Below are 26,741 nucleotides of genomic sequence, written 5' to 3'. Positions count from 1 at the left end.
ATAGTTTGTTGCGATTTGTGCACCGTTTGCTCTGGCCAGTGCCACACACACACACACACACATAAACATACACACATTCTTTTGAATGTTGTTCTTTGATAATCAAAAATGTTTCTTGAGCATCAAATCAACATATGAGAATGATTTCTGAAAGATCGTGACACTGACAAACATTTGTAGAAAACAGTGTGTAAAACATTTTCTTTTATAATTTTTTTATTTTCATTTAAATAAATAAATTATTTTTTTTTTTGTATATTTTTACATAATTTGTTCTCGCAAAAAAATGCTCTCCAAACATTGCAACAATGTCTGTTCCTCTGAAAGACAGATGTTTTCAGATTTAGCCTTGTGTTTGAGCCGGTGAATCAACGCTCACATTTTTACAAAACACAATGTGGATGGGGCATGAATAAGCAAGAAAGATAAACAATCAGATTCTGTTTTAGGACATGCATTCCGCATATTTTGATCCAGACAAATGAGAGCACACGAAAGCACAAATAAACAAGCTTGTACAGCTCTTGCCGCACACACAAAGACGGATACGAACAGCTTGAATGTCAAAAAGCAAAACACATGCAATGCTGACAGCGTGCCCCCCACGAAAGGCCATGAAAATTGACCTCTGTATCAGACAACCTCCTGCTCAAAAAGCCCAAAATTTCCATCACAATCACCCGGCCTTCGTCTGCCTGCAGCCTCTCACCCTGTCTGGCCTGCCGCAGCTTTATTGTGATGCTAACACACACTCACACGAAAAAATAACAAACCAATTCACATGGCACCATGTCACCGGTGCGCTCACAGAAAAACTCATCAACAAATCATGGGAATGTGAGAATGGATGCCACAGAATAACCAAAATATTGGAAAAGCATTTGTCACACAGAGACCATTTGCTTCGGCAAAGTTGATAAAGGTTTGACTTTATGCAAATGAGCAGGTAACACAGCGCCTATTAATAGTAAAGAGGACAACGGCACTAAAATAACCGCTCTCAAAAATAGCAATGTTATAGATCGTGAGATTTCATGTAGTCAAAACAATATTCACTATCACGGGAGAATCTGAGCTATTTTATCTCATCTAAACACAAATGTCACAAATGTCTGGGTCATTTAATCCAGAGTCAACACAAGCCGCTGTCTAGGAGCCGAAATGTTCTGTGAGGATAAAGTGTCCATAGTCCATCTCTCTGTCTTTGTCTTACGCTCTCTCTTTCTGAAAGATTGATGATGTTTACAGCCGGCCGGCTAGTGGAAACTCACAGTGTCATGTGACCAGCAGTGTCCCGATTCATTATCGCACTGGAATGTTACCGTAATCCTTTTATCCTTTACAGAGCGAGAGAGAAAGAGCAGCATGTGATCTAATCAAAGCACACTGAATTATGCTGCGCAGAAAAACAGCGGGGAAGGAGATTGGAAAATTAGACACTAATGTAAAACTAAAATGATAAAACAGTGAGAAAGACACTCAGGACAGCAATGAGGAAAAGCTCAAGGGGCCTGTTCACACACACTTCTGAAAATAACTAAGGCTATACTACACTGAAAACTAAAGGAAATTTGAAAACTAAACAACAAAACAAAACTAATAACCTCTCTGTGAACTCCGGACAAAAGTTACGTTTATGACAGAGGAATGAAAAGAGAGGAAAAGTGTCAGAGATGGAGTGGGAACTTCACGGGCTTCTCCAGTGCTAAATAAAGTCTGGTTTGTGCAAAGAGCGGGAACGGCCTATTCTATGGGTGTCAGTATGACACGGAGACGAGGCACTGTGTTCCTGAGGAAGATGAACACAGAGTCACGCTGAACCCTTGCCTGACAGAAGGAACAGCCTGCTCCTCTTTCATTTCCACTCACTCTTTTATCTCCTCCTTTCACATTCTGAAAAGCACGGGGAAGATTTCTTGAAATTACATCCTGTCCCCTTCCACAATACAATGTCCAATATTTCTCGTTGATCCTTTATTCCATTTCTCTCTCTTCGAGTCACATGAAGTTGAGCAGAGATCGGGGAGACCCGTCCGAGACCACTTAATCGTCTCCAAAACTGCCCCATTATCACCCCATCAGGAAAACGGCCACTCAAAAAAAAAAACGGTTCCCAGTGAGGCCTATGACCATCAATCATAGTGTGAAACCAGCGTCACACCCTAGACGTTGCTCTCAGCACCTACACACATGGGGTATACACTTTCTGCCTAACCTCAGCTGAACTGAAAGTCCATCTCGAGCGTATAGCGCAGACAGATTGAGTCAGGCAGACACATATCAGCGTCTGAGAAAAGGCACTTACGATTTATGCCCGGCAGGAATCCCGCTTTACCTCATTTGACCTGGCGGCAGAAATGGATTGAAAAACCTCTTGTGCTGAGTGTATAGAAACATAAATATATGTCCACAGAGAAACAGAGTTTAACAGATGGCTTCACCTCAGTTAGTCTCTACATAATGCATATAGTATATAGGTCCTTCTGGGAAACATGTCACGCCACTAGGACAGGGGTGTCAAACTCAATTCCTGGACGGCTTGAGGCCTTATAGATCTCAAAGAAGCCTGACGGACTACATTAGTTGAATCAGCTGTTTTAAACAGGGTTAAATCTAAACACTGCAGTGCTCCAGTCGTCCAGTAATTGAGTTTGACACCCCTGTACTAGGATATGAACTGCTTGATTTAAAAACTGACACTAGGAAACGTAAGACCCACTGCTCTACATCTGAATAATGTCTATGAAAGCAAAGCTTCAGTGTCATATGATCCTTCAGAAATCATTCAAATATACTGATTTGCTGTTTAAGAGACATTTATCCTACCGCCCCCAGACTTTTTAATCAGTAGTGAATATTTATGTTTATTTATGTAAGAGTTCTAATTTAAATAACACAGGGTTTATTAGTTAAAACAGTAATGGGACACCTATTTGCACCCTATCTAGTCATGGATAGTGCCTTACAGCGACAAATTGAATGGCTGAGAATCTCACCTGCACAGGAAGCTGGTGAAAGACAGGCGGACTGGGTATCCATAACGGATCAGGCGGACCATCTCCAGAACTCCCACGTACTGGAGCTGTGAGGACACGTGGAAGCTGTCAAAAACATCAGGCTTTCCGGCATTGTTGGGCCTGACACACTGAATAAAGTGAGGTGTACACGCTTGCAGCTTACTGGTGATCTCACACAGAGAGTTCTGGAATGAGAGAGAGCAGCAGGAAAAGACAGGTAAGACTGTTGTTTGCATAATGTTGCATTCAGATGTATCTCAACGACTCCCGTTTGCTTCCATTTCTGTAGCAACGTGAGTCATGGTACAACCTCCGCTCACCATGTGTCACCCAGACAGAACTTGTGTGTGGGGTTTTTATTTTTTATTGCAATATCTGCACAAAGAAACAGGGAGAAAACTTAAAGAAAACTCCAAAGTGATAAAAAGCACCACGGAATAACATTTTGTGCGAAAGTTATCAGAAAACTTGATTTTGAAATGCATTCTTAGTGTTTTTTATTTTTTTTTAAGCAATTTTAAGCGTACAGTATCCAAAGCGAGTGAGTGTTTTGCAGTAAAGAAATAAGGAAATGCAACACAAATGCAGACTCTTTCATGACCCAGAAAATGATAAAAATGTGTTGTCATCTCTTGCAGCAGAAGTTGTTCAATCTAAACACTGCATCTGTAACTGCATGAGAGAATAATATATGAGCTGTGAGTTTTCCACTGACATGTTGCAAGCTTTATTTAACATCACAATTCACAGCAAATGGTATACGTACTCCGAGATCTGCAAATGATTAGCCTATGTTTTGACGTAGTATAATATCGTAGTATCGTGCTACAGCACTCAATCTTTCAGCTGAAGTTCTGGCGCCTCTGTCGTATACTGTACAATGGCAAATGCAATCACAGCAGTGTTAACTCATAATCTGCATGTGCTTTTAAATGTTTCATTTACACGCTGGTCTGACCTGTGCTTTTTCTGAGCGCCGCATACACCCAAAGCGCACGCTAAAGCCTGTCAAACAGGGCCTGATTATTGAACTAAGTTATCTTTTGCGCTAATACTGTCAAAACACACAAGGTTTACATGTAGACTTAAGTTGGCTGTCTAAAATTAAAGTAAACAGTTGATAGAAAAAACGTATATGTGCCTGTTTATTAGATGCGTGCAGGTCTTAAAGGGACAGTAGGCCTATTAAACATGCAGCCTACTTTTATTACTGTCAAGGGATAGATCACCCTAAAATGTCATTTCCGTCATTATTTACTCCCTATCTTGTTGTCCCAAACCTGTATTAATTTCTTTCTTGTGCTGAACACAAAAGAAGATATTTTGAAGAATGTGGGTTAGCAAACAGTTGTTGGTACACAATGAATTTGATAGGAGCAAGAAAATACCATGGAAGTCACTTTGGAGCAGCAACTGTTTGGTTTTCCACGTTCCCCAAAATATCATTCATGTTCAGAAGAAGAAAGAAACTAATTCAGGTTTAAAACCACTTTTGAGTGAGTAAATGGTGGTATAAAAATGAAACACAATAGCCCCTTTCACACTGCCAGAACATGTCTGAAACATTGCCGGATTACCTTCTGTGTGAGCGCACACACGTCCCATGATTGATTCTGGGATGGATGGATTGTTGGGGACCAAAGCCCCTTTCACACTGCCATTCCGGCAAATACAGGGGTAAAGTGTTCTGGCAATTGTTCCCGGGTCGCTAGACTGTGCACTTTCACACTGCCAGTGATGACCCGGTATATGTGCGTGCTTTCACACACAACCCGTAAAGATCCCGTAACGACACGTGACATCGGGGTGTGACGTGTAATGTACGAGTCGGAAATTTTAGGCACGTAATACTTTTACTGAAGCAAGCGAACGATCTCAGCGTCAGCTTCAGCGCGGAAAGTGAGGAACTAACTGATCTCTGCTTCATTACAGTTTGCACATATTTTTTCGTCGCGAACGTTGATCTTCCTTCAAAACAGCCAGTAAAAGAGTCGCACGATAACGTGCGCCATCACTTCGACATTAGATCTGGCTTTTGTTCACACAGCGCTCGTCCCGGGTCGAACCTCGCAATGTTACTAGGTCCCCAAGATGTGGTCCCCGATCCCGGGACATGGTTGCTTTCCCACGGAAGGCGACCTGACAATGTTCCGGTAATATGACGGGTCCGACGTGCAGTGTGAAAGGGGCTCTAGTAACATTACCAGGTTCAGTCCCGGAACAAGCTCTTTGTGAATAAAAGCCAGAACCAATGCCATAAAGGGTGTTTCGTAGTGATGACGCACATCATAGTGCGACTCTTTTTCCAGGAGTTTTGAAGACGGATCATCAATCATTGCTGATAATGAAAAAAATATGTGCAAACTGTAATGAAGCAGAGATCGTTTGCCAGTTTAAGTGAAAGTTAATGTGCCTAGAGTTTTTGACTCGTACATTATACGTCACATCCTGATGTTACGTGTCATTACAGGGCCTTTACGGGTTGTGTGTGAACACACTCACAGATTCCCAGAAATCAATGGCAGTGTGAATGAATCAAAATCTGATGACCCGGGAACAATTGCCGGGACACATTACCCGTCTATTATCTCAGCGTGAAAGGGCTTTTGACAGAATTGACATACAGAGGACAGAATCTTTTTTTTTTTTTTTTGGGTGAACTGCTCCTTTAACGGTAATAAAACAACAAAACAAAGAGAAACTCACTCACTGCTCGAGACTGAAGAAATTTAATACAATTGCTTTAGGAATCAGTTTATATAGTGTTTTATATTTGTTCATTCAATTTCTTGAATGCTCCTGCTAAATACACCTATTGTACCTGAAAATAAAGCACTGTTTGTACATTAATAAACAGTAAAGTACATTATTAAAAAATATCCTCTTTAGCCTAAATATCTGCCATTCTTTTCTTTGTTAACTTGAAAAGCGGTCTTTATAATAGGGAAATTAGTTTGGCTGTAATGCCCAGACAACTTGCAAAATAGTAAAACCAACATGACAAAGAATTGTGATAAAATTGTGAATCGTGATTTTCCACAAAAAAAAAAAAAAAAAAAAGTTCAAATTAAATGTACACCTTTAATCAGATTTGATCTTAAGCATTTCTATTAGAGAGTGACATAACTTAAAAACTATTTATTTTTATTCCATCTCAAGTCAGTCTTATTGTTGCTGTTCTATCTCAGTTTCCTTTTCGACTTTGAAACAGTATGTTGCCACCTTATGGACAAACTCATTAGTGCAAAATAAATTTAAGGCACACATGCAGAGCATACATTTACGTCACATGAAGAGTGCGAATACCATAGCAAATGTGTAAAAAGCAACAAATTAATAAACAAAAAATGCCAGTGAAAAATGCGTGGAAATCTTCCGAGGTTTCTGCGGAGCTCTGCACATGCAGACTCCACGTGGGCGTACTTTACTTACGAGGCACAAGCAGAAAAGAGCTGCCTCTGAATGATGATGTCATAGGCCAAGGAGCCTGTGCTGAGTCAGCACGGACGGCAATGATCCTGCCATCGTCATGTGACATTTTTACTGATGCCAGCCGACAGAAAAGAGATGAGGAAAGTCGGCGCCACAGGCTGTAACACATACAATCAGCCATTCAAAGGAATAAATGAAAAAAGCTGTCAATTATGGCTGTTCCATTTTTCCGTGAGGGCAAACGCTAATGAAAAACACAGACTAGATGTTATTTATTATTGCTGAGGGATTTCACATCTCTTCTACCGCTCTTGTCTGGGAGCTATTAAGGCGTAGATAAATAATGTGTGTTTGAGTGAGCGCTGTGCATTGAATGCGCTTTTGTGATATAATCAGCCCTGAACAGAGAGGACAAAAGTGGAATACTGTTGGCTCTTCTTATGAACCCCTGCACATCTCGTTGTGCAGAACACGGGGTATGAAATCAGGTCATGCAGTGTAGAACGTGTAAAAATAAGCACATAGTGTACATACGTGTATCTGCATTCCACTCGCATGAGAATGAGGTCAAGATGAAAGCAAGAGCACGTCTGCATGTGCGCAAGAACGTGACGCTACACCTAAAGCCTAATGTTCAAACCTCAAATACATGGGCATTTAAGACGTCATCCTGGAAGGTCTATAATGTTTAGCTGTCAGGCAGCTTTTTGGTTCTGTGAGCCTACAGGCTTGAAGAGATCCAGTGCTGCTGGAAACAAGGAGTCAAATCCACAGAGCAAAACGAGCATCTGGATGGGCCGGGCCGGGCCAGGTCAGCTCAGCTCGGGATCGGGATCTGGCAATGGTTTTAATGTGAACTTACCCTAAGCTGCACTGCCACAGTGACAGGTCCACAACGCTCCAGTCTCTGCAGGAAGGACATCGCTCCCTTCTTCTTCAGGAGCTGCAGAGGCACAAAAAGAAAAGAAAAAAGAAGGGTTCACTGTTAGTCTGTTAATATAAAAAATACTAAATAAATAAATAAAACAGTAATAATAATAAAAAAATAAAATAAAATAATAATAATAATAATATATATATATATTATATATATATAATATATTATATATATATATATAATATATATATATATATATATATATATAATATATATATATATATATATATATATATATATATATATATATATATATATATATATATATATATATATATATATATATATATATATTATTTATTTATTTTTACCCCTCTGGAATCTAACTAAATTAGTTTTATAAGTAATTTTTGTTTAACTCTGTAAAGCCTCACCAAAAATTAAATAAATATATATATATAAAAAATAATAATAACAAAATGACAAATTTGAGTATTAGGCTTATATTTGATACACGTATGGTTCATATGATATATTGAGAATATGGACCTAAAAAAACAAAACAAAAAAACAACGCTAAATGTTTGACAAGAAGGTCCAGATATTTTGTCGTATGAACTATTTTGTTTTATAATCAATAATTTTTTTGTCAAATGTTCTGCTTGTGTTCATTCGTTACATTAAATGCCACTTAATTTCATTTTTTTGCTTACACGATGACATACATTTGTTTTTAGAATGGCTTCAGTGTTTGCGAGGCTTCTATGTGTCAGGACTAGAGAGGGGAACGAGGAGATGCGCTCTAGATGTGACTATTCATCTTCATGCCCTTTTAAGATGATGTTGGCATGGCAACAGAGTTGTACAGGAGCTATGAATGAATCATGCAAAGCGCAAACAAACACAAACACACAGTAATATACACCTAGATTTCTGTATTTTCACCTGAAAGGGAAATACTGACACTATTTCTGTTAAAGGTTGACTGTGTCTATACGTTTCCTTTGTCTTCAGGTTACAACACAAAGCAGCACAGGTCGACCTGATGCAGGGGTTTCTGCAGGATTTTTAAGCTCAAATTTAAGACTTTTTAAGACCTGAACACATAATATTAATACTATATGAGCAGGGTAGGGCAATGTCTTTAGGACCATATAAATTACCATTAAATAACCATAATATTACTATAAAAAGCATAATTTACAGTTTAGATACAAGTTTTCACAAAAACAACAGAATTTATCTTTGCAATGCAGAGGAAACACAGAAGCTGCATTAGAAGTGTCATTCACATGCATTTACACACTATTTAATGCAGCTCAGAGGGATGTTTTTAATGTTTTTCGCATCCATAAAAACCATAGATTGTGCTAAGATACCTACAATTATACATATAATAATATTTGTAGTATTTTTGATACAATAATATTTGTATCACAGCTATAATTAAAGCACACCAAGTCCCTGTAAACTGTGTGTGAGTGTGTGTGTTTGCGCGTGTGTGTGTGCGTCCAGTCTCTGTTCAGGATCAATTGAGTCACGGAAATTGGTGGTCTTCTTTTTAACATGAGGCTCCAGTATCGCTAGCAAAACATCAAACTGATCCACTGACATCCTGAAGTAAACTTTGAATCGGTCTGGTTAATCCCGCAGCTCCTTGATACGGAGGTGGAGCGCTCCTTCCTCTCTACGCGATCGCAGGAGTGGATGGACCCAATATTTCCTCTATCTTTTTCTCTTTTTAAGAAGAGAAAGGACAAAAAAAATAATAATTCTCACTACTTGAAGATGACATTTTGTATTGGTTTGCGTTTTTTTTTTTTTTTTTTTTTCGTAACGCACTCATTAATATGCATCGGACTCCGTGTGAAAGGTCTCTGTGCGTGACGAATTTTTCCGAAAACGAATACGAAAAAACGCATGCAATGACCTTTAAGTTTAATCGTCAAATTCAGCCATATTGTAATTCTTGTCTTTCTGTCCCCAAATTTAAGACCTCTTGAAATCATAAATTAAGACTTTATTGTTCAATTTAAGCTAAATTTGATACAACTAAATTTAAGACCACACACAAACCTTGTGATAATCCTGATACAGTACACCCTGTACTCGGTGAAAGCACATGATATCACTGCCGGTGTGACTATAGTATAAATAGATGCCGGGAGAACATGTCATCCTGAATCTCTACATGGACTGCATTCAAGCCATTGGTGGAAATAACCCTATACATTGTGAGTAAATCATTTGCATATGTAAATAAATCTTACTCTGGGTGACTTAATAATGTCTAATATTAGCCATTGGCTAATAAATTCATAAGTTTTGTTTTCAGCAAATCAGCTCGAGCGAACGCTGATTACGTGATTAATATTCATGAACCCAGCAGATAACAGAAGCAGTATTTTTTTAATAATAACTACTGTTATTTATGACCAACAATATCTTAAACACCACCACCAGTCCTAAGTTTATGCATTCATACATGGTTACCAAGTTGTAGTTCTAATCACTAGTTCTATGATGAATAGTGATTAATTATCATGATTTCATAATGTGATGTTAAGAGTGTACATTCATTTGTTATTTAAGAAGCTATGCCATTTTATAAAGATAATCTGATTTGGTGGAATCTTGTGTGTAAAATAATAGCTATATCGGTCTGTCGAGCAGGGGAAAATCAGTTGAAGTTTACTTCACTTCACAACATTCAGTCCCATGATTTGTCCTACACCAATGTCTGCAGCGACTTCACACACAGACAAAACTTACTGGAGAAGAGTGAAGTGTGACAGAATATACCTCTGAAATACAATTTATATACAAGCCTCACACACTTTAATGCCCTTTGAATGAAACAAATACGCTCCCTTCAAACTGGAATCTTGGCAGAATATGCTTTAAAGTCCACTTCGCAAGGCACAGAGCAAACATCTGAAGTGATAAGAGATACATCCAAAATGTGCAGAGCAGTAGTGCACGAGGACTGGAATTGAGAACCACTAATCTAATGGATCTAGGTCACTACCAAAGCAGTTCATTAGTGGTGGTCAGTAACGGAGTAGCTTTACTTCGTTACTGTACTTACAATTATTAAAGTAGGCTATCTTTACATTACTGGAGTAGTTTTATTTTAAGTAACTTTTACTGTTACTTCAGTACATTTCATAAAACATATCATTACTCCTTTAAATATATCACATGCTCCGAAATGCAGAAGAGGTTTCTGATTCGTGAGTCTTTTCAATGAGCCCTTCAAATCGGATCGCACCAAATTATTCGTTTATGAACTAGAATGATCCAATTGCAGTTGTTTTAGAGTCGACAACTAGTTATTTTGGGAAAATCCCAGGTATTGTGAGAAGCAGGATTATAAAAAAAAAAATGTGCTAATATAAAATTAAATTAAGTAGCCTATATAAAATTGCAAACATCTATATTTCTGGACTTTTTTACTTAATTACATAAAAAACGTAGTACTTTTGTACTTAAACGAGTAAAATTGAAAAAGGAGTACTTTAACTGGAGTAATATTTTATTATACATATCTGTACTTTTAATATAAGTACTTGATTTGTGTACTTCATCCACCACTGACTAAAGGTGACTCAGGAACTGGAAAGTTACAGACATCACAGTTCGACTATGTAATCATTGTGCACTTTTAACCCTAGAGGTAATCTGTTCTGGGAAATAACACATAGTAAGTCACTCTAGATTAAACTGATTGGGTGGAATCGTGTGTGTGTGTGTGTGTGTGTGTGTGTGTGTGTGTGTGTGTGTGTGTGTGTGTGTGTAAAATGTTATATTGGTCTGAGTAAAAAAAAAAAGGTGGTGATTTAATGATAGTTCACCTATGATGGTGTGTCTGAGTCTTGATTCTTTTGACTCATACAGCTTTCAGTCTCTGTTTTTGTCAGGTTTGTTTCATGAATAGAATGTTCAGTAGAACCGCATAAGAACAGGCCAGAATAAGTATGTTGTTGAATTTTTACATAAATGTATCTGTTAAGCTAAATAACGAACATTATTTCACCCATATTTTTATATTTTATTGAAGCATTAAAGTAGACAATTTACAGTACTTGCATTTAATATGCTTATATATAAATATATATAGCTGGTTTTAGAATCTTCTTTTTTTTTTTTTTCTTCCCTAGTGTCATATGAAAGCAATTAAATGTAATATAATGTTGTTTTAAAAGCAAAAGTAGTTCAAACTGTGCAGTGTAAAAAGGGGAAATTAGTTTTTTCTTAGTCAAATAACTGTTCTGGTGGGAAAAAAAGGCCAGACACTGACGACACGGCTCACTCATTTAGCTACTCAGTAGGAAAGAAAATGATTACATTTCACAGCAAACTGCTGCTTTAAATCAAAATCTCTTCGGGGTGCCCTGATTCCCAGAAAACACTGCAACCACACCAAATCTTCTCATTTTCAGGACACACAACAAAAGAAAGAAAAATAAAATCTGGTGCAACTTTTTGATCCGATTTCTCTCATCAAATGGCAAACCAAACCAAACAAACCACTCATTTGTGCTTTTCTGTTTCAAGCCACAGCAGGATCTCATCTTGTTACTTCATATTACTGTCCCAATCACTCCATGGGAACAGAACTACTGCTTATGTAAGAGGGTAAAACCAGGGTATGTGGGTAACCAGGGGCTCATGTACTGGGTGTCTTACATAAGACTGAGCCAATCTCTCTCTCTCTCTCGCTCTCTCTCTCTCTCACACACACAAACACAAACACACACACACACACACACACACACACACACCACAACACTGACCTGAATATAGACAGAAGAGAAGGAAAGGAGAGATGGCATATATGATTAAAAGACAGAGAAAGGAACTGAAGAAGGAAAGAGAGAGTGGAAGTGATGGTCAAATGTGACTTATAAAAGTCAAGTGTGAATCTCAAGAACATGTACAGTGTCTGTAATATTTAACCTCAGAATCATAAGAAATAAATACAATTATATTTTTCACAAAAAAAAAAAAAGATTATTTTGAATCATTATGACCATTTGCACTATTGCAATAGATTTATAAACTGTGGAAATTCAACTTAAAATGGTCTTACATATTACAGAACTACACAGTGATACATTTTCCATATTTTCCAATAACCCAGTGAATTCATCTTAAAAAAAAAAAAAAAAAAAAAAGTGAGTGAGTGAAAAAATCTCATCTGTCTGTGACTTAATGGATGCAAAATATATTTTTTAACAACTCAGTCAGGGTAAAAATAGTTGTGCTGGATTTTCACTATTAACAAAAGATTCAAAACAGCAATACTACATGGTGAAAAAAAAGACATTGTAGATATCAATTAAGATTTACGATTTTTTCCCCCACGACTTATTAATTTACAGCCATGTTTATTAATTTGTTCCTGCATTTTAAGTCAATCCTGGCCATGTTGTACTAATTTGTTTCCTTTAGGTAAACTGAATTAAAACAAAACTAAAATAGCTAATTAGTACAACATGACCTCGACTGACCTTAAACAAGGGACTAAATTAATAAAACCTGGCCATAAATTCATAAGGGAATTAAACAAAGGTACATATTAAGTTATTGAAAAAATCCTAATTTTTGACCACGTTTGCATGATTGAGTTTAACACACAAAAGAGTGATGATCAGGTCAACACAGAGAAGCATAGAAATTCTACATTAATTAAAAAAAAACGGACACGGAAAACGGTATCGGATTGGATCAGTATCGGCAGATACTCAGACTTTTCAGTATCGGATCGTATCGGATCGTTTCTGAGAAAATGGTATGGTTACATCCCTTGTATTTATACACTTTGTTTTAACACAAAATTGCAAAGTCAATAAAAATAATCCCTATTTATTATATACACACACAAATATAAATACACGCTTAGAATCTAATTTTAACATTTTACAAAACATTTAGATCAATTTTGGATCCTCAGCTGATGCGTTTTTGTGAGATTTACACTAGAAGTCATCTCAGATCTGTGACAGAGAGATACTGGAAAAAGAAACGGTGAGAATGAAATTGACTTCATATCATTGAAATACAAACGGAGTAGGAGAGAAACACAGACTGAGAGGAGAAAAGGGAGGAGGGTGATTGAGAAACGCCGCAGAGATAGAGCTGTGTGACGCATACGTGTGTGTTTGTGACTGGTGTGACGCTGTCTGTTAAAGCCCTGTGTTTTCTCTGAATGGGATATCTGGCTGTGGAAAGCTGGTCAATGGACAGAATGTATTTATGGTAACAGTGTCTAGGTCAGTTTCTAGCGCAGACTCGATAAGCTAAAAATACTACAGCTTGTGAAAAGGCACGGTTTGCTCTGGCTGCTCCGGTCATGTTTGCAGCAGAGTCATGTGGTGTATAATCGTCACCGTATGCGTTTATGGAGGACTGTGAAGCCACACTGAGTTAACACCAATGCTGAAACAGTGGAGTGAGGAAGCCCATGTGCGTGACCAAAACCATGCATCCAAGTCCAAGTACTGGATATTCCTATTGTTGCTTATTACAAGGATATTTTTTAAAGTCAAGCAATTCACATCAAATCCTGTGCTGACTTTTCTCCATTCTCTCAATAAATAATTATGGTTTTAGTTACAGTAAAAATAAAATATGTTGTTACGAAGAAAAACTACACAAACAAATATATAAATATACAATTATTACATAAATAAATGTGTTAATTTTTTTTTATTGATTTCATTAGGCTGTGAAGGTTCCAGCATTACAATAAAAATAAAACAAAGAAATATATAAATATAATTATGAAATGTTTTATTTTTATTAGAATTTAATGCATTTTTAATATTATTATAAAATTGTGTATTTAGTTATATATATATATATATATATATATATATATAAATAAAGGTTATTTAAATAGAAATATAAATAATTATAATTTTATGATAAAAATGTATTAGTAAATATTTATTTAAATAAATAAACAAGTAAACACTTTATTAAAAAGTAAAAATAAACACTATTTTAAGGACCAATTCTCACTACTAACTAGCTGCTTATTAGCATGCATATTACTAGCATATTTGCTGTTTATTAGTACTTATACAGCACATATTAATGTCTTATTCTGCATGACCATATTTTAGATCCCTTAATCCACCCCAATCCTAAACTTAACAACACCCTTACTAACTATTACTAATCAGCAATTTAGGAGTTTTTTCAGGGAAACCTTTTTTAATATGTGTTCCCTATTCTAAAGTGTTGCCAACTATTCTAGTATAATAACACAAAAAAAATAATCAGGTTAAAATGAAACTGGTGCCAACAGGCTGTGAAGGTTCACTATTGTATTTAGGTACCTTGTTCAGTTCCACATATTTTTTGGCATCTCTGGCAGGATTTAGCGTAGTGCTCTTGTTAAGCAAAGTGCCTTTGGACCCTCGGAGATTCAGCCGCTGGTGATGAGGAACCAATGAGCCCGTCTGAGTCAGCTTACACTGGAACATTTGATGGATGAGCACGTTCTCACTTGCTGCTCAGGGAGGAAGAGAGAGATGGAGAGAGAAAATAAACAAGTCTATACACGTTTGGAGCATAATTACGCCAGGCACCAGAGCTAATCGTCTTCCCTCGTTTTCACCATCCCCTACAAACAACATAACAGCACCCCCGTTCAAATCTCTATGTGAGCACATGCTCCTGCATCGTGTTGACCTCTGACCTGCCAAACATGGGGAGAGGAGGAGGTGTATAGATTGAGGGAGAATGCTAAAACTTACATAACATAGTAAAAGTAAAATGTGCATGGGCATTTACAAGCCATTTAAAATTGAAGAAAAGAGAGGGAAAGAGGGAAAACTCCAGCGAACTAACTCTCCTCACACGTCCATTAACCAGTGGGAATTTTAATTTTTTTTGATGGGAGCTACAGTTACCATGGTGAGCTTGTTGCCCATATAGAGGTTAACTAGAACACAACACTCCCAATCCTTACTTTTCATAACAAACAAGATGTTTTGGGGAAGAACATCCTTGTTCTTGTCCAGTGAGCCGGTCAGGTCATAGGTCACCTGCAATAGAGGACACACAAACACACGTGAGTTCAGCGCTAAGAATAGCCCTCACTCTCAGCATGACAAAGCGTGTTGACTCTCTGGAGGGCTTCTCGGAAGTGTGTGACTGTGGGTTTGTGTTTGTGTGTGAGGCTCTGGTTGAGCACATGACCGTGATCTCAGCATGTGCATGTTTGAACTCGCAGTTTCCCGTAACCCACCTTGCCGGCATAGTGAGTGACGGTAAATGATGGCCCCTGGTCTTTGGGTGGGGGGTTCCCGTTGCCATCCTTGGTTGTGAGTGAGATGATGTCTATACCAGAGGAATCCAGCTGTATCTGCAGTCGCTTATAAAGGTTGACTTCACATGGCCTGAGGGACTGACTCTCCTCATCAATGATACACAGCACACCCTGAGGCTTCTGTAACACACACACACACACACACACACACACACACACATACACAGTTATGCTGTGTACAGTAGGATGGTCAATTTCACTCGCACACACAAACATGCTGGACAACAATAAATGATAGTATTCAGAAGGGGTGTATTGGTTCTTTGTAAAAAAAAAAATAATAATAATCTAACCATCTCTACTGTTTTTGCACCACGGTTCAACATAAAAAAAAAAAGATGCTTTGTCAGATTTAAGTAACATGTAAAACAGACAGAGTTCAGCTAATGTATGTTTCTGTCGATATATACACATTCTGGCTTCCCAATACATTTCAACAAGAGTGATTAAAAAAAAAAAAAATCAACCAATCATTCTTTGTAAACTTTGTTCAATGTGGATGCCATATGCTGGAATATGACCAGTCATTAATGCCGTCGTCAGCACCCAGGTGTTGACAAACCCGCGTTTGCTCTCAGGTCTCAGCCTGCAAACATTGAGTTCTCTTTCAAGTCTTGTGCTTGAATTGACAAATTCAGAAAAAATAAATTGTTTTGACATGCCTGTCTTGGTGAGTATCATAGCAGACATAGTTGGCTGAACATACAGCATCAGGGTACTGGATTTTAAAGTGACAGTGCTTTCTTAATGTTAAAAAACAAAATACAAGAAAATCACTCATTGCGCTTGAATAGCATGAATAGCTTTTGTAACTTTAAAAAAGATTAATGTTTTATTTATACAGTCAAATATGCAATGTTATTTTACATTTGATTACTTTATATTCAATTTCTGTTCCTAAAAACAAATGTTAGACTTGCCTAAAAAACCTGAAAAGCACTGTTAATTTTATTTTGAATCTTTATTTGTTTTTGTCTGTGCTGTTGCTTGTAGTTAGATTATTTGTACGTTTTCTTTATTTTTATGATTTATTTGTGGCAAATAGGCCTACATAAATAAGAACTGTATGGAAATATTGAATATCCCTTGAAAAGCATGATGATACTGCCATGCATTTTTTTTTTTTACACTATACTACATTAAATTGGGTAGCTGACTCTGATCTTGTAATGGGCACATCCTGTGGCATGACATCATGTGCATAATTTACTATTATATAGTTTCTTTATAATACTTAAGAATTAGTATGCAGATTCTATATTCATATTATTTGAGCAATTACAATTCTATTTCATGTCTATAAAATAAATACAATTTCACACTGCAGGACTGTTTAAAAAATAAAATTAAAAAAAATGAAATAAATAATAGTAATAATAGTCAAATCAAAACCAAGCAAAAAAAAAAAAAAAAAAAAAAAAAAAAAAGAAAACAAAATAAAACGATAATAAATAAGAATGACAAAGAAATATTGACTGAAAAAAAAAAAGTTGTACACTGTTTCCAAGTACCATCATATTTCCATTTTATACCTTGACATCATCTAATTCAATTGTGTATTTTTTTAATTGTGTATACAGTTTATATATATATAAACTGTTTATCAGTAAAGGACATATACAGGTGCTGGTCATATAATTAGAATATCATCAAAAAGTTGTTTATTTCTTTCAGTTTTGATGATTATAACTTAAAACTAAGGAAAATTCCAAATTCAGTATCTCAGAAAATTAGGATATTGTGATAAGGTTCGATCTTGAAGACACCTGGTGCCACACTCTAATCAGCTAATTAACTCAAAACACCTGCAAAGCCTTTAAATGGTCTCTTAGTTTAGTTCTGTAGACTACACAATCACGGGGAAGACTGCTGACTTGACAGTTGTTCAAAAGATGACCATTGACACCTTGCACAAGGAGAGCAAGACACAAAAGGTCATTGCAAAAGAGGCTGGCTGTTCACAGAGCTCTGTGTCCAAGCACATTAATAGAGAGGCGAAGGGAAGGAAAAGATGTGGTAGAAAAAAAGTGTACAAGAAATAAGGATATCTGCACCCTGGAGAGGATTGCGAAACAAAACCCATTAAAAATGTGGGGGAGATTCACAAAGAGTGGACTGCAGCTGGAATCAGTGCTTCAAGAACCACAATGCACAGACGTATGGTTTAAGGACCATGGTAGTCCTATTCTTAATTGGCCAGCAAACTCGCCTGACCTTAACCCCACAGAAAATCTATGGGGTATTGTGAAGAGGAAGATGTGATATGCCAGACCCAGCAATGCAGAAGAGCTGAAGGCCACTATCAGAGTAACCTGGTCTCTCATAACACCTGAGCAGGGCCACAGACTGATCCACTCCATGCCACGCCGCATTACTGCAGTCATTCAGGCTAAAGGAGCCCTAACTAAGTATTAGTTATCAGATATAATCATCAAAATTAAAAGAAATAAACATTTGAAATATATCAGTCTGTGTGTAATGAATTTATATAATATACAAGTTTAACTTTTTTAATGGAATTAGTGAAATAAATCAACTTTTTGATGATATTCTAATTATACGACCAGCACCTGTATGTGAAAGTCATAAAACCCATTTAAATGTACACAGAATAATATAATACATGTAGTGAGGTAAAGCACAAATGTGTGTGTGGCAAGAGAAAATGTGCTAGTGTGTGTAAAATGCTGTGTCACTCAGTCATTTCAACACTCATAAAATGGTCACATCTGACAAATGGCTAATAGGTTCATAGTCTAAAATATGGGCTTTATCACATCTTTGCGACACCTAAGGGAATTCAACACGTCTGGATGTGTGTTAGTCTTTATAAAACATCCGTTATTGAGTCAGTAAATGAAGAGACGGCAATTAAAGAGGCAACAGAGGGGCTCTTGTAAAGGGTCAGGAGCCTCAGGGTGGGAAAAAAGCTTTCCTCTCCTTCCCTCCCTCCTTCCACAGCTCTCGGAAAGCCGCTCTTGACTGTGTACCTGGAAGAAGACGTCCAGCACCGCTGTCTGGTTGCCGAGGGAGCGTAGCGTCTCCATGGCAACCCCCTCCTGCAGACATTCCCGCTGCTCCTGCTGGAAGAGCACGTCTGCGGTGAACTGCCTGATCCGCTCATTCACCATGTTCACGCACAGCTACAGACACAAAAACACAAAAGTCACTTCATTTTTCATGTTTATACACCTTTGTTGACGTGGTAACAAACAATGCTTTTTATTCAATTTTAGCATTACACATTTCACAAACACTTATGTGACAGGCAGTTTTATCTGCACACAAAGAGCTGGCATGTACTTTAATTACCTCTTAACGAACATCGCTATAATAAGCATTCAACATTAACCCCTCGCACCCATTCACTCAGTGTTCCACACGCTTCAGTGAGTGGGTTTATTCCAGGAGTTCACCCTAATAACCAAGATACTGGACTCATTTAAATCATTTATCAACATAATCTTGCCGAGATGGAAGTTAAAAACAAGGAACCCTAATGGAAGGAAGTCTAAAAAGCCAAAGCAGGAACCACAGTGGGAATCCATACAAGGTATATACCAAGTGCTTCTTAACATTTCAAAGCAGGCCATAGAAGCTTTTCCATGAGGACCAAAGATGCAATATCTGATGGAGTAGAGGAGTAGATGGTGGCCTTCTCCCAAACAAAAGAATTCTTCAGCCACCCTTCAGCTTCAATTCATCTGGCCGTTGATTTCAGATATGTTTTTCATAGCTTTCTCAGAAGAGCTAAGGTCGTATATGATGGAGCTGTTTTGATACTGCTAAATCCATCGGAGGGAAGTATACGGCTCGGTTGTATCAACATAAGCGTCGTCTAAGTTTAATGTGGCAACACGCACTGGATGAGGAACAGACGACCACAGTGGAAGCAATGGAGAGGAAAGAAAACAAGCATTTTAGAAAAGCTGGGTGCACCTCATCAACTTCTCATCATGAGGTTTCAAAGCGCTACAGGATGTCAGAGGAAGACTGCACACATCATGAAAGAAAAAGATCAGAGCTTGGAGAAAAAGAGGGAAAATTCCAGAGCAGTGAGCAAAAAAAGGCCATCCATGGAGAAAAGATCTCAGATCCATTCTGAAAGAAGCACTAATGCCCCAATGCAAGACTTAATGCAAGACAACACTTAACCAGAGATGATACAACACTGTCATAATAAATCACACTCAAAATGCAGGAGTTTGTAACGATAACTGCACAAAAGCATGCAAGAAAAACTTACTGCTGATTGTCATTTCTGCACATTGGGGTGTCTATCATGTCTATTGTCAATTCTGTTATATTGTGTAACCCCTAGTATAGAGAAAACAAATCTAGAATAGTCATGCATTGGTTTGTGTAATTGGATGTACAGAAAATGCTAAAGAAAAAATATTTGATGAGTATTTGTAGACTTACAGATTTCATTCAGACCCGATTCTGATACTTGTATTGTAATTGGTATGCCCCAAGTGGGCATTAAAGACCTAGTTCACACCTCATTTGTTTTTTTCTCATTCTTGTGACTTTGAGAGGTCAAAGACCCTAACTCTTCCTTCACAAGTGGATTAAAGGTGCTTAACATTTAGAAGACAAGTAATTGACATCTCAGTGTCTCGTAAGAATTCCCCAACCTGTCACACACAGCATCCCAAGGAGATCTCCCAGGGGATTATGGGTAAGCACTTATCTCTTCCAGCACCGATCCTGATTTACACCTTGTCCAACTCTGTCAAGGAAGATATCCAGCAATGGAACACACACACACACACACACACACACACACACACACCTACCTGCCAACCTCTCAACATCTGTCTAGATGAATATCTGTCACAGAAAGAAACACATTCACACACACAAATAAAGACCCTCATCTAGACTGATGGGGACAGACCTTTAAAAATATTCCCACACAAAAATGTCTGCCGTATTTAGCTTGGCTATGCTGATCCACTGCTTGAACATAAATACTGGTCTAAAGGTATGTTCATACCAAGATGAAAATTTGGTGCAAAAACATTTTAATTTGGATGAACTATTAGTTAATGAGTTAATGAGCCTGTTCTGACGATATGAACTGTCACATCACATCAACGCAAAGGACATTTTTTACAGAGAGGCATTTAATCTCTTTTCCATCGTCTTGTGATTAAAGCTGACCATTCAATAAGATCGTGTGCTTTTGGTCACATGCCTGAATCTGGTGGCGCTCATGGAAAGAGTTCAAACCAGTCTACGCCTGTTTGCTACTCTTAAATGGTTTGTACATGTGACTTGCCTGCCATCAAGCAAAGCCAGACAGAGCCATCTAAAACCTGATAAGACCAGCAAATCAACGCAGGCTGGTTTCAGCAAGAGTTCCCATGTAGATCCTCAGCTGGTTTAGCAGTTGGAAGTGGACGACTCGCTCAGACAGGAGCTGCTATGTATGAAACATTACTCTACAGAGCCCCTAAATTACCTCATGCATCTTCCCTATAGAGTCTATGACAACAAAGACATTGGTTGGTGCCAAATCTTGGCTCGATGGTTCATGGGTCAAACACGACCATGCACAGAGACTCCTTTGTGTCTGATGCCAAGGGTTCAGATGAGGAGAAACCCACCCCCACACTCTCAAACGTCAACCTCATCTGTCCGGTACAAAAACACATCTCGAACAGTAGACGGACAGGGGGCGGCAGTGTGCACATGTGGCGTCTTAGCCTTAGGACATTTGTCTCTCTACAAAACACTAAAATAATACAAATCGGGGTCTTGACAGCAGCTGCCTTATTTCATGCTACTCTTCAGATTAAAAAAAAACATACATGTAATATATATGGCACACCCAGCTATGCGTCTGGGTCTGGCTCCGGGCTCCTGTCCAAAATATAACAGCTCTGTGAAGTATGACCACAACTAATGCAGTAATGGTTTCACAACAATTTAAACAAAGTTTAATTTTCACTCCATTTCCTTAGACGACCTCTCTGGGACGTACAGAAGCCGTGTATTTCTGGAGTCAAACATATAGGCTCTGTACAGAAACCTAGATAGCTGCCTTTCTGACTGATTTAGAACAATTAATGTTAATACCAAAAGCTTATTAATTAAGCATTAATAGTCCATTCTGAACTATTATTCAGATATTAAGTATTTTTATAATCTACAGGTGCATCTAAAAAAAAGAAATAATAATAATAATTTAATTAAAGAAAGCAAACTTTCTTATAATCTAGATTCATTGTACAAACTAAAATATTTCAAAAGTTTTTTTTCTTTTTTTTTTTTTTTAATTCTGATGGTTACAACTTACAGCTTAGAGAAAAAAACAACAACAACAGTATCTCCATTTTGAGCTTGATTAGTTTAATTAATTTTGAGTATAAATACTGGGTTCATCTTGGGCGAGTCTAGAACATGCAACCACAATTATGGGAAAGACTAATGCCGTGACAGTTGTCCAGAAGACAATCATCAACACCCTCCACAAGGAGGGTAAACCACAGAAGGTGATTGCTGAATGGGCTGGCTGTTCACAGAGTGCTGTATCAAAATATATTAATAGAAAGTTGACTGGAAGGAAAAAGTGTGGTAGGAAAAGGTGCACAAGCAACAGGGATGACCACAGCCTTGGGAAGATTGTCAAGAACAGCCGATTTAAGAACTTGAGAGAGCTTCACAAGGAGTGGACTGACGCTGAAATCAGTGCATCAAGAGTCACCACACTCAGACATCTTCAGGAAAATGGCTACAGCTGTCACATTGCTAGAACCAAGCCACTCCTGAACCAGAAAAAACAAAACATCAGAAGCATTTCACCTGGTGCAAGCAGAAAAATAACTGCACGTTTGCTCAATTAGTTCTAATCTGAACATTTCTGGTTCCATCGCCCTGAAGTCAATAGGTATATCGAATGGGCTTTTGGTTAAATGACTGAAATAAGGTCTGTAAAAAAACCACAAGCTTAATATATTTTCACATTTAACTCTATGACATAAAATACATCAGTAATACCCCAGCCGTGACATGGGTTATTAAACGTCATCACACCAAACTTGTCTACTCAATAGTCTATTTTCACAACCTCACTGTAGATATACTTACACTCTTGCAAACTATTATAATACACATTTTCCAAATTGTAGATATTAAATAATGGTCAGAACACACTTATGATACAGTCTATACAGCAGCTCACCCAGATTTGGAACAGATCTATAAAGTCAGCGTAGAGTCGCATAGAATCAAATACCTTTGTCATTGAAAAAAAAACTGTCAGAAGAACACCCCGTCTGTCATTAAGTTTAAAAAAGTCATAGGTCAAAGCAGGAACATACTGGCAGTGCTTTCCCCTGTATGGGAAACAGGATCATGAGCGAAATGCATTGATTCCCACTGATCTGTGGCTGTGTGGTAGCTCCACATCAAACCCAGTACAGAGTACAGGGTCGAGGAGGCCCAGAGACCAAGGTGAGGAGCAGTTTGTGTTTTTTTAAGAGTTAGATGAAAAGCTAAACAGACTGCACTCATTAAGGCTGCTGTAAATGTTAGCCTCAGTTTGACATTACAATGACATGAAAGACACTTTCAAAAGGTCACAATCAGATGTTAATGTCAAATTTTTATTGTCCTCATTATATCTGTTCTGTCTCCCCTTACCTTTTCATAACCATTGCGCTGGAATTCCTCAAAGCCAAAGATGTCCAGGATGCTTATCTCAAGGGCAGGATCACTGTCAAAAAGATAGGAACACTGTTCAGGATTGTAGAGGGAGGGAGCAGTATAAACATTGATTTGTGACCTGAAGCAAACAAATTGTCTTGAACCACAGCTTAAGTGTGGCTTAAGTGCAACATTGCTGATGTAAAAAGCAGATAGAAAGAAAAACAACAACACTTAAAGGTCGCTGCCAAGAAAAAAAAAACAAGTACATGCAGGTTTTCTAAGAAACAAAAGGTTATGTCAAGACAATTCTGTCATAATTTACTGTTACACCGCATCTACGTTAGAAGCACTCGACATCACTTTAAGTGTTTAAGCTGTCCGACATGTCAGAATGCTTTCTAACATGGACCAATCAGCTGTAAAAAAATAAAATAAAATAAAAAAATAAATAAAGATTTGTATTATTAGAATTTTACAAAATATTTTAATTAAATGGTTTTCTTTTTAACTGTATTCATCAAATAATCCTGAAAAAAAAAATATCACAGGTTCCAAAAAATATTCAGCAGCACAACTTTTCCAACATTGATAATAAATCAGCGTAATAAAATGATTTCTGAAGAATCATGTGACACTGAAGACTGGAGTGATGATGCAAAAAAAAACAAATTATATTTTAAAACACATTAAAATAGAAAACCATTCTTTTAAACTGTAATAATATTTTACAATATTTTTATTTTATTTTTTCTGTATTTTGGTCAAATAGATGCAACCATGATGAACGGAAGAAGCTCCAAAACTTCTTTACACATTAAAACTAAATCAATTAAACCAAACTTTATATATACTGTCACGGGAGGAGCACAAGACAGACACAGTGGGCGTGGCGTCAGGCCTCGGAGAGGCTTTTATTAACAGAAATCAAAACAAAGGGAATAAGTGGCCAAAGGGGAAAAGTGTCCAAAATAACAGGGAATCTGGTGTCCTCGTCGTGCTGCGGGGTTCGTGTGGGTAAAGCAGTGTTCATGGAGGAAGGGTCCAGGTAAGGGGCGGAGTCCGGCGGCCGCACGCGCTCCCCTCCTTGGTCCGGGGCGCGAGGGGCGGCGGCTTCTCCTAGCGGCCGCGTCTCTCTCGTTGGCCGCGGCGCTGGTAGGGGATGGACGGCCCGGCATCCTGGCCCGTCGGCCGTGTATACGGGTGCGGTTCTCCTCCGGATCGCGGGTCCGGCTGCTCACGTCTCTTGTGGCGCGGGAGTCCCTCAACGCACCCTTCCTGGACCCACGAGGACACCAGCGTGCATGCACGGGGAAGAGACCGGTCTCCTGAGGAGAGGCGCGTTGGGCTTTTAACCAGCGGCGGTAATGAGGCTCCACTTCCTTCAGGTGTGCCCCATCACACGCCGCCAGCCCTGACTCGTCCAGCGCCCCTCCTCTCACACACCCACTCCAGTCGGGAGCCTGGTGAAGGGCGGCGATTTAGGACGGGGTGCCGGTGACAATCAGGGAGGAGGCAGCTGACTCGTCACATTCCCCCTCCCAAGCGACATCCCCGTCATCAGGGCGCCGCCCACACGGGAGTGCTACCATCCTCAACCAGGCTCCAAACGGTCGGAGTGGGCGGGGATTCCTCTCCGGGCGGTCCTCCCTCTCGCAGCGCACCGGAACAGGGACAGAGAAACCGGGTTTTAGTGACAGCCTCAACCAACCACAGGGTAAAATGACAATAACAGAAGTCACTTACCCTTTTTGTGGCTGGGAGGCTGTCCCCAGTTTTCCTCCGTCCCAGTCCGGGTTCTCATGAACGTTTGCAAGCGAGAGGGAGTGACGTCACCAGATGTTTCCCAACTGCGCTGTCTAGGCTCCGCCTTGCCCGCATTCTCCACCAGTGTCACGGGAGGAGCACAAGACAGACACAGTGGGCGTGGCGTCAGGCCTCGGAGAGGCTTTTATTAACAGAAATCAAAACAAAGGGAATAAGTGGCCAAAGGGGAAAAGTGTCCAAAATAACAGGGAATCTGGTGTCCTCGTCGTGCTGCGGGGTTCGTGTGGGTAAAGCAGTGTTCATGGAGGAAGGGTCCAGGTAAGGGGCGGAGTCCGGCGGCCGCACGCGCTCCCCTCCTTGGTCCGGGGCGCGAGGGGCGGCGGCTTCTCCTAGCGGCCGCGTCTCTCTCGTTGGCCGCGGCGCTGGTAGGGGATGGACGGCCCGGCATCCTGGCCCGTCGGCCGTGTATACGGGTGCGGTTCTCCTCCGGATCGCGGGTCCGGCTGCTCACGTCTCTTGTGGCGCGGGAGTCCCTCAACGCACCCTTCCTGGACCCACGAGGACACCAGCGTGCATGCACGGGGAAGAGACCGGTCTCCTGAGGAGAGGCGCGTTGGGCTTTTAACCAGCGGCGGTAATGAGGCTCCACTTCCTTCAGGTGTGCCCCATCACACGCCGCCAGCCCTGACTCGTCCAGCGCCCCTCCTCTCACACACCCACTCCAGTCGGGAGCCTGGTGAAGGGCGGCGATTTAGGACGGGGTGCCGGTGACAATCAGGGAGGAGGCAGCTGACTCGTCACAATACAGATCACACTTCAGAATGGTACAGAGAGACTTACAATACTAAAACTTTCATAAAAATAAAAGACAGCTGGTTTTAATTGTGTGATTATTTCTTCTGTTTAATCCATATTCAGCGTCCAAAATTAATACTGGCTGAGTATTAGTTGAAATTACCATTCATGAATAAATAACTGTTACTTGCATTATAATTGTAGCAAACATATATGTATATGCATATGCATTTAACACACACACACACACACACACACACACACAGCCATTCAAAAGCTTGGAGTCTGATAAACAGCAATAATTTGAAAGTATTTACTGCATACAGCCATTAGAGAAGCTGCAAGATTCTAACTGTTTGTCTTCCAGGGTGAATATAATTTCATTTTTGGAGGGATAGTGAGGCATGTGAAATGGTGTGGAATGATGATTCACTGTGACTTGTTTGTGTGTGAATACACATACTTGGAGTTCCATGGAAATTTCAGTTTTAGCCGCGAGATACCTTTCACATAATGCAATAACAGCAGGGGAGGTGTGTCTTCATGCTCATACGCTACTGGCTCTGTCAACTTACCTTCGGGTGCTTTAGGGCAGATGTCTCACATACACTATGTGAATACTTCAAAAACCTCACTGTTTTGACTAATATTAATCACAGAAGGTCTCTGAGAAGGACTCGGTGCTTGTTTCTACTGGTAACAGCCGAGTATGTTCTGTGAGCCGCTGAAATGTACAATAACTCAATAACTATCTCCTTTATTCAGGTCTCTCATTCACACTCAAATGCACAAAGGAAAACGTATCCATATAAAAGCATGAATCTAAGCTCACGTGCACGCTCACACACACAAACATGCA

General features: G+C 39.1%; 1 protein-coding gene across 1 annotated transcript in view; it reads right to left on the bottom strand.

Annotated features, from left to right (window-relative positions):
- The window catches only part of LOC128020353 (unconventional myosin-XVI-like), a 124,548-nt gene that overhangs the window by 7,773 nt on the left and 90,034 nt on the right, over positions 1 to 26,741 (bottom strand). The window contains exons 21-27 of the mRNA XM_052607183.1: positions 23,318 to 23,390; positions 18,658 to 18,810; positions 15,587 to 15,787; positions 15,308 to 15,383; positions 14,673 to 14,845; positions 7,312 to 7,392; positions 2,997 to 3,202 (exon numbers count right to left, since the gene is read on the bottom strand). Coding sequence (XP_052463143.1) covers positions 2,997 to 3,202; positions 7,312 to 7,392; positions 14,673 to 14,845; positions 15,308 to 15,383; positions 15,587 to 15,787; positions 18,658 to 18,810; positions 23,318 to 23,390 — 963 coding nt within the window. The remainder of the gene's footprint in view (positions 1 to 2,996; positions 3,203 to 7,311; positions 7,393 to 14,672; positions 14,846 to 15,307; positions 15,384 to 15,586; positions 15,788 to 18,657; positions 18,811 to 23,317; positions 23,391 to 26,741) is intronic.

Source organism: Carassius gibelio, chromosome A9 (genome assembly GCF_023724105.1).
Source record: "Carassius gibelio isolate Cgi1373 ecotype wild population from Czech Republic chromosome A9, carGib1.2-hapl.c, whole genome shotgun sequence".
NCBI classification, from domain to species: domain Eukaryota; kingdom Metazoa; phylum Chordata; class Actinopteri; order Cypriniformes; family Cyprinidae; genus Carassius; species Carassius gibelio.
This window is presented reverse-complemented; position numbering and strand designations above follow the sequence as displayed.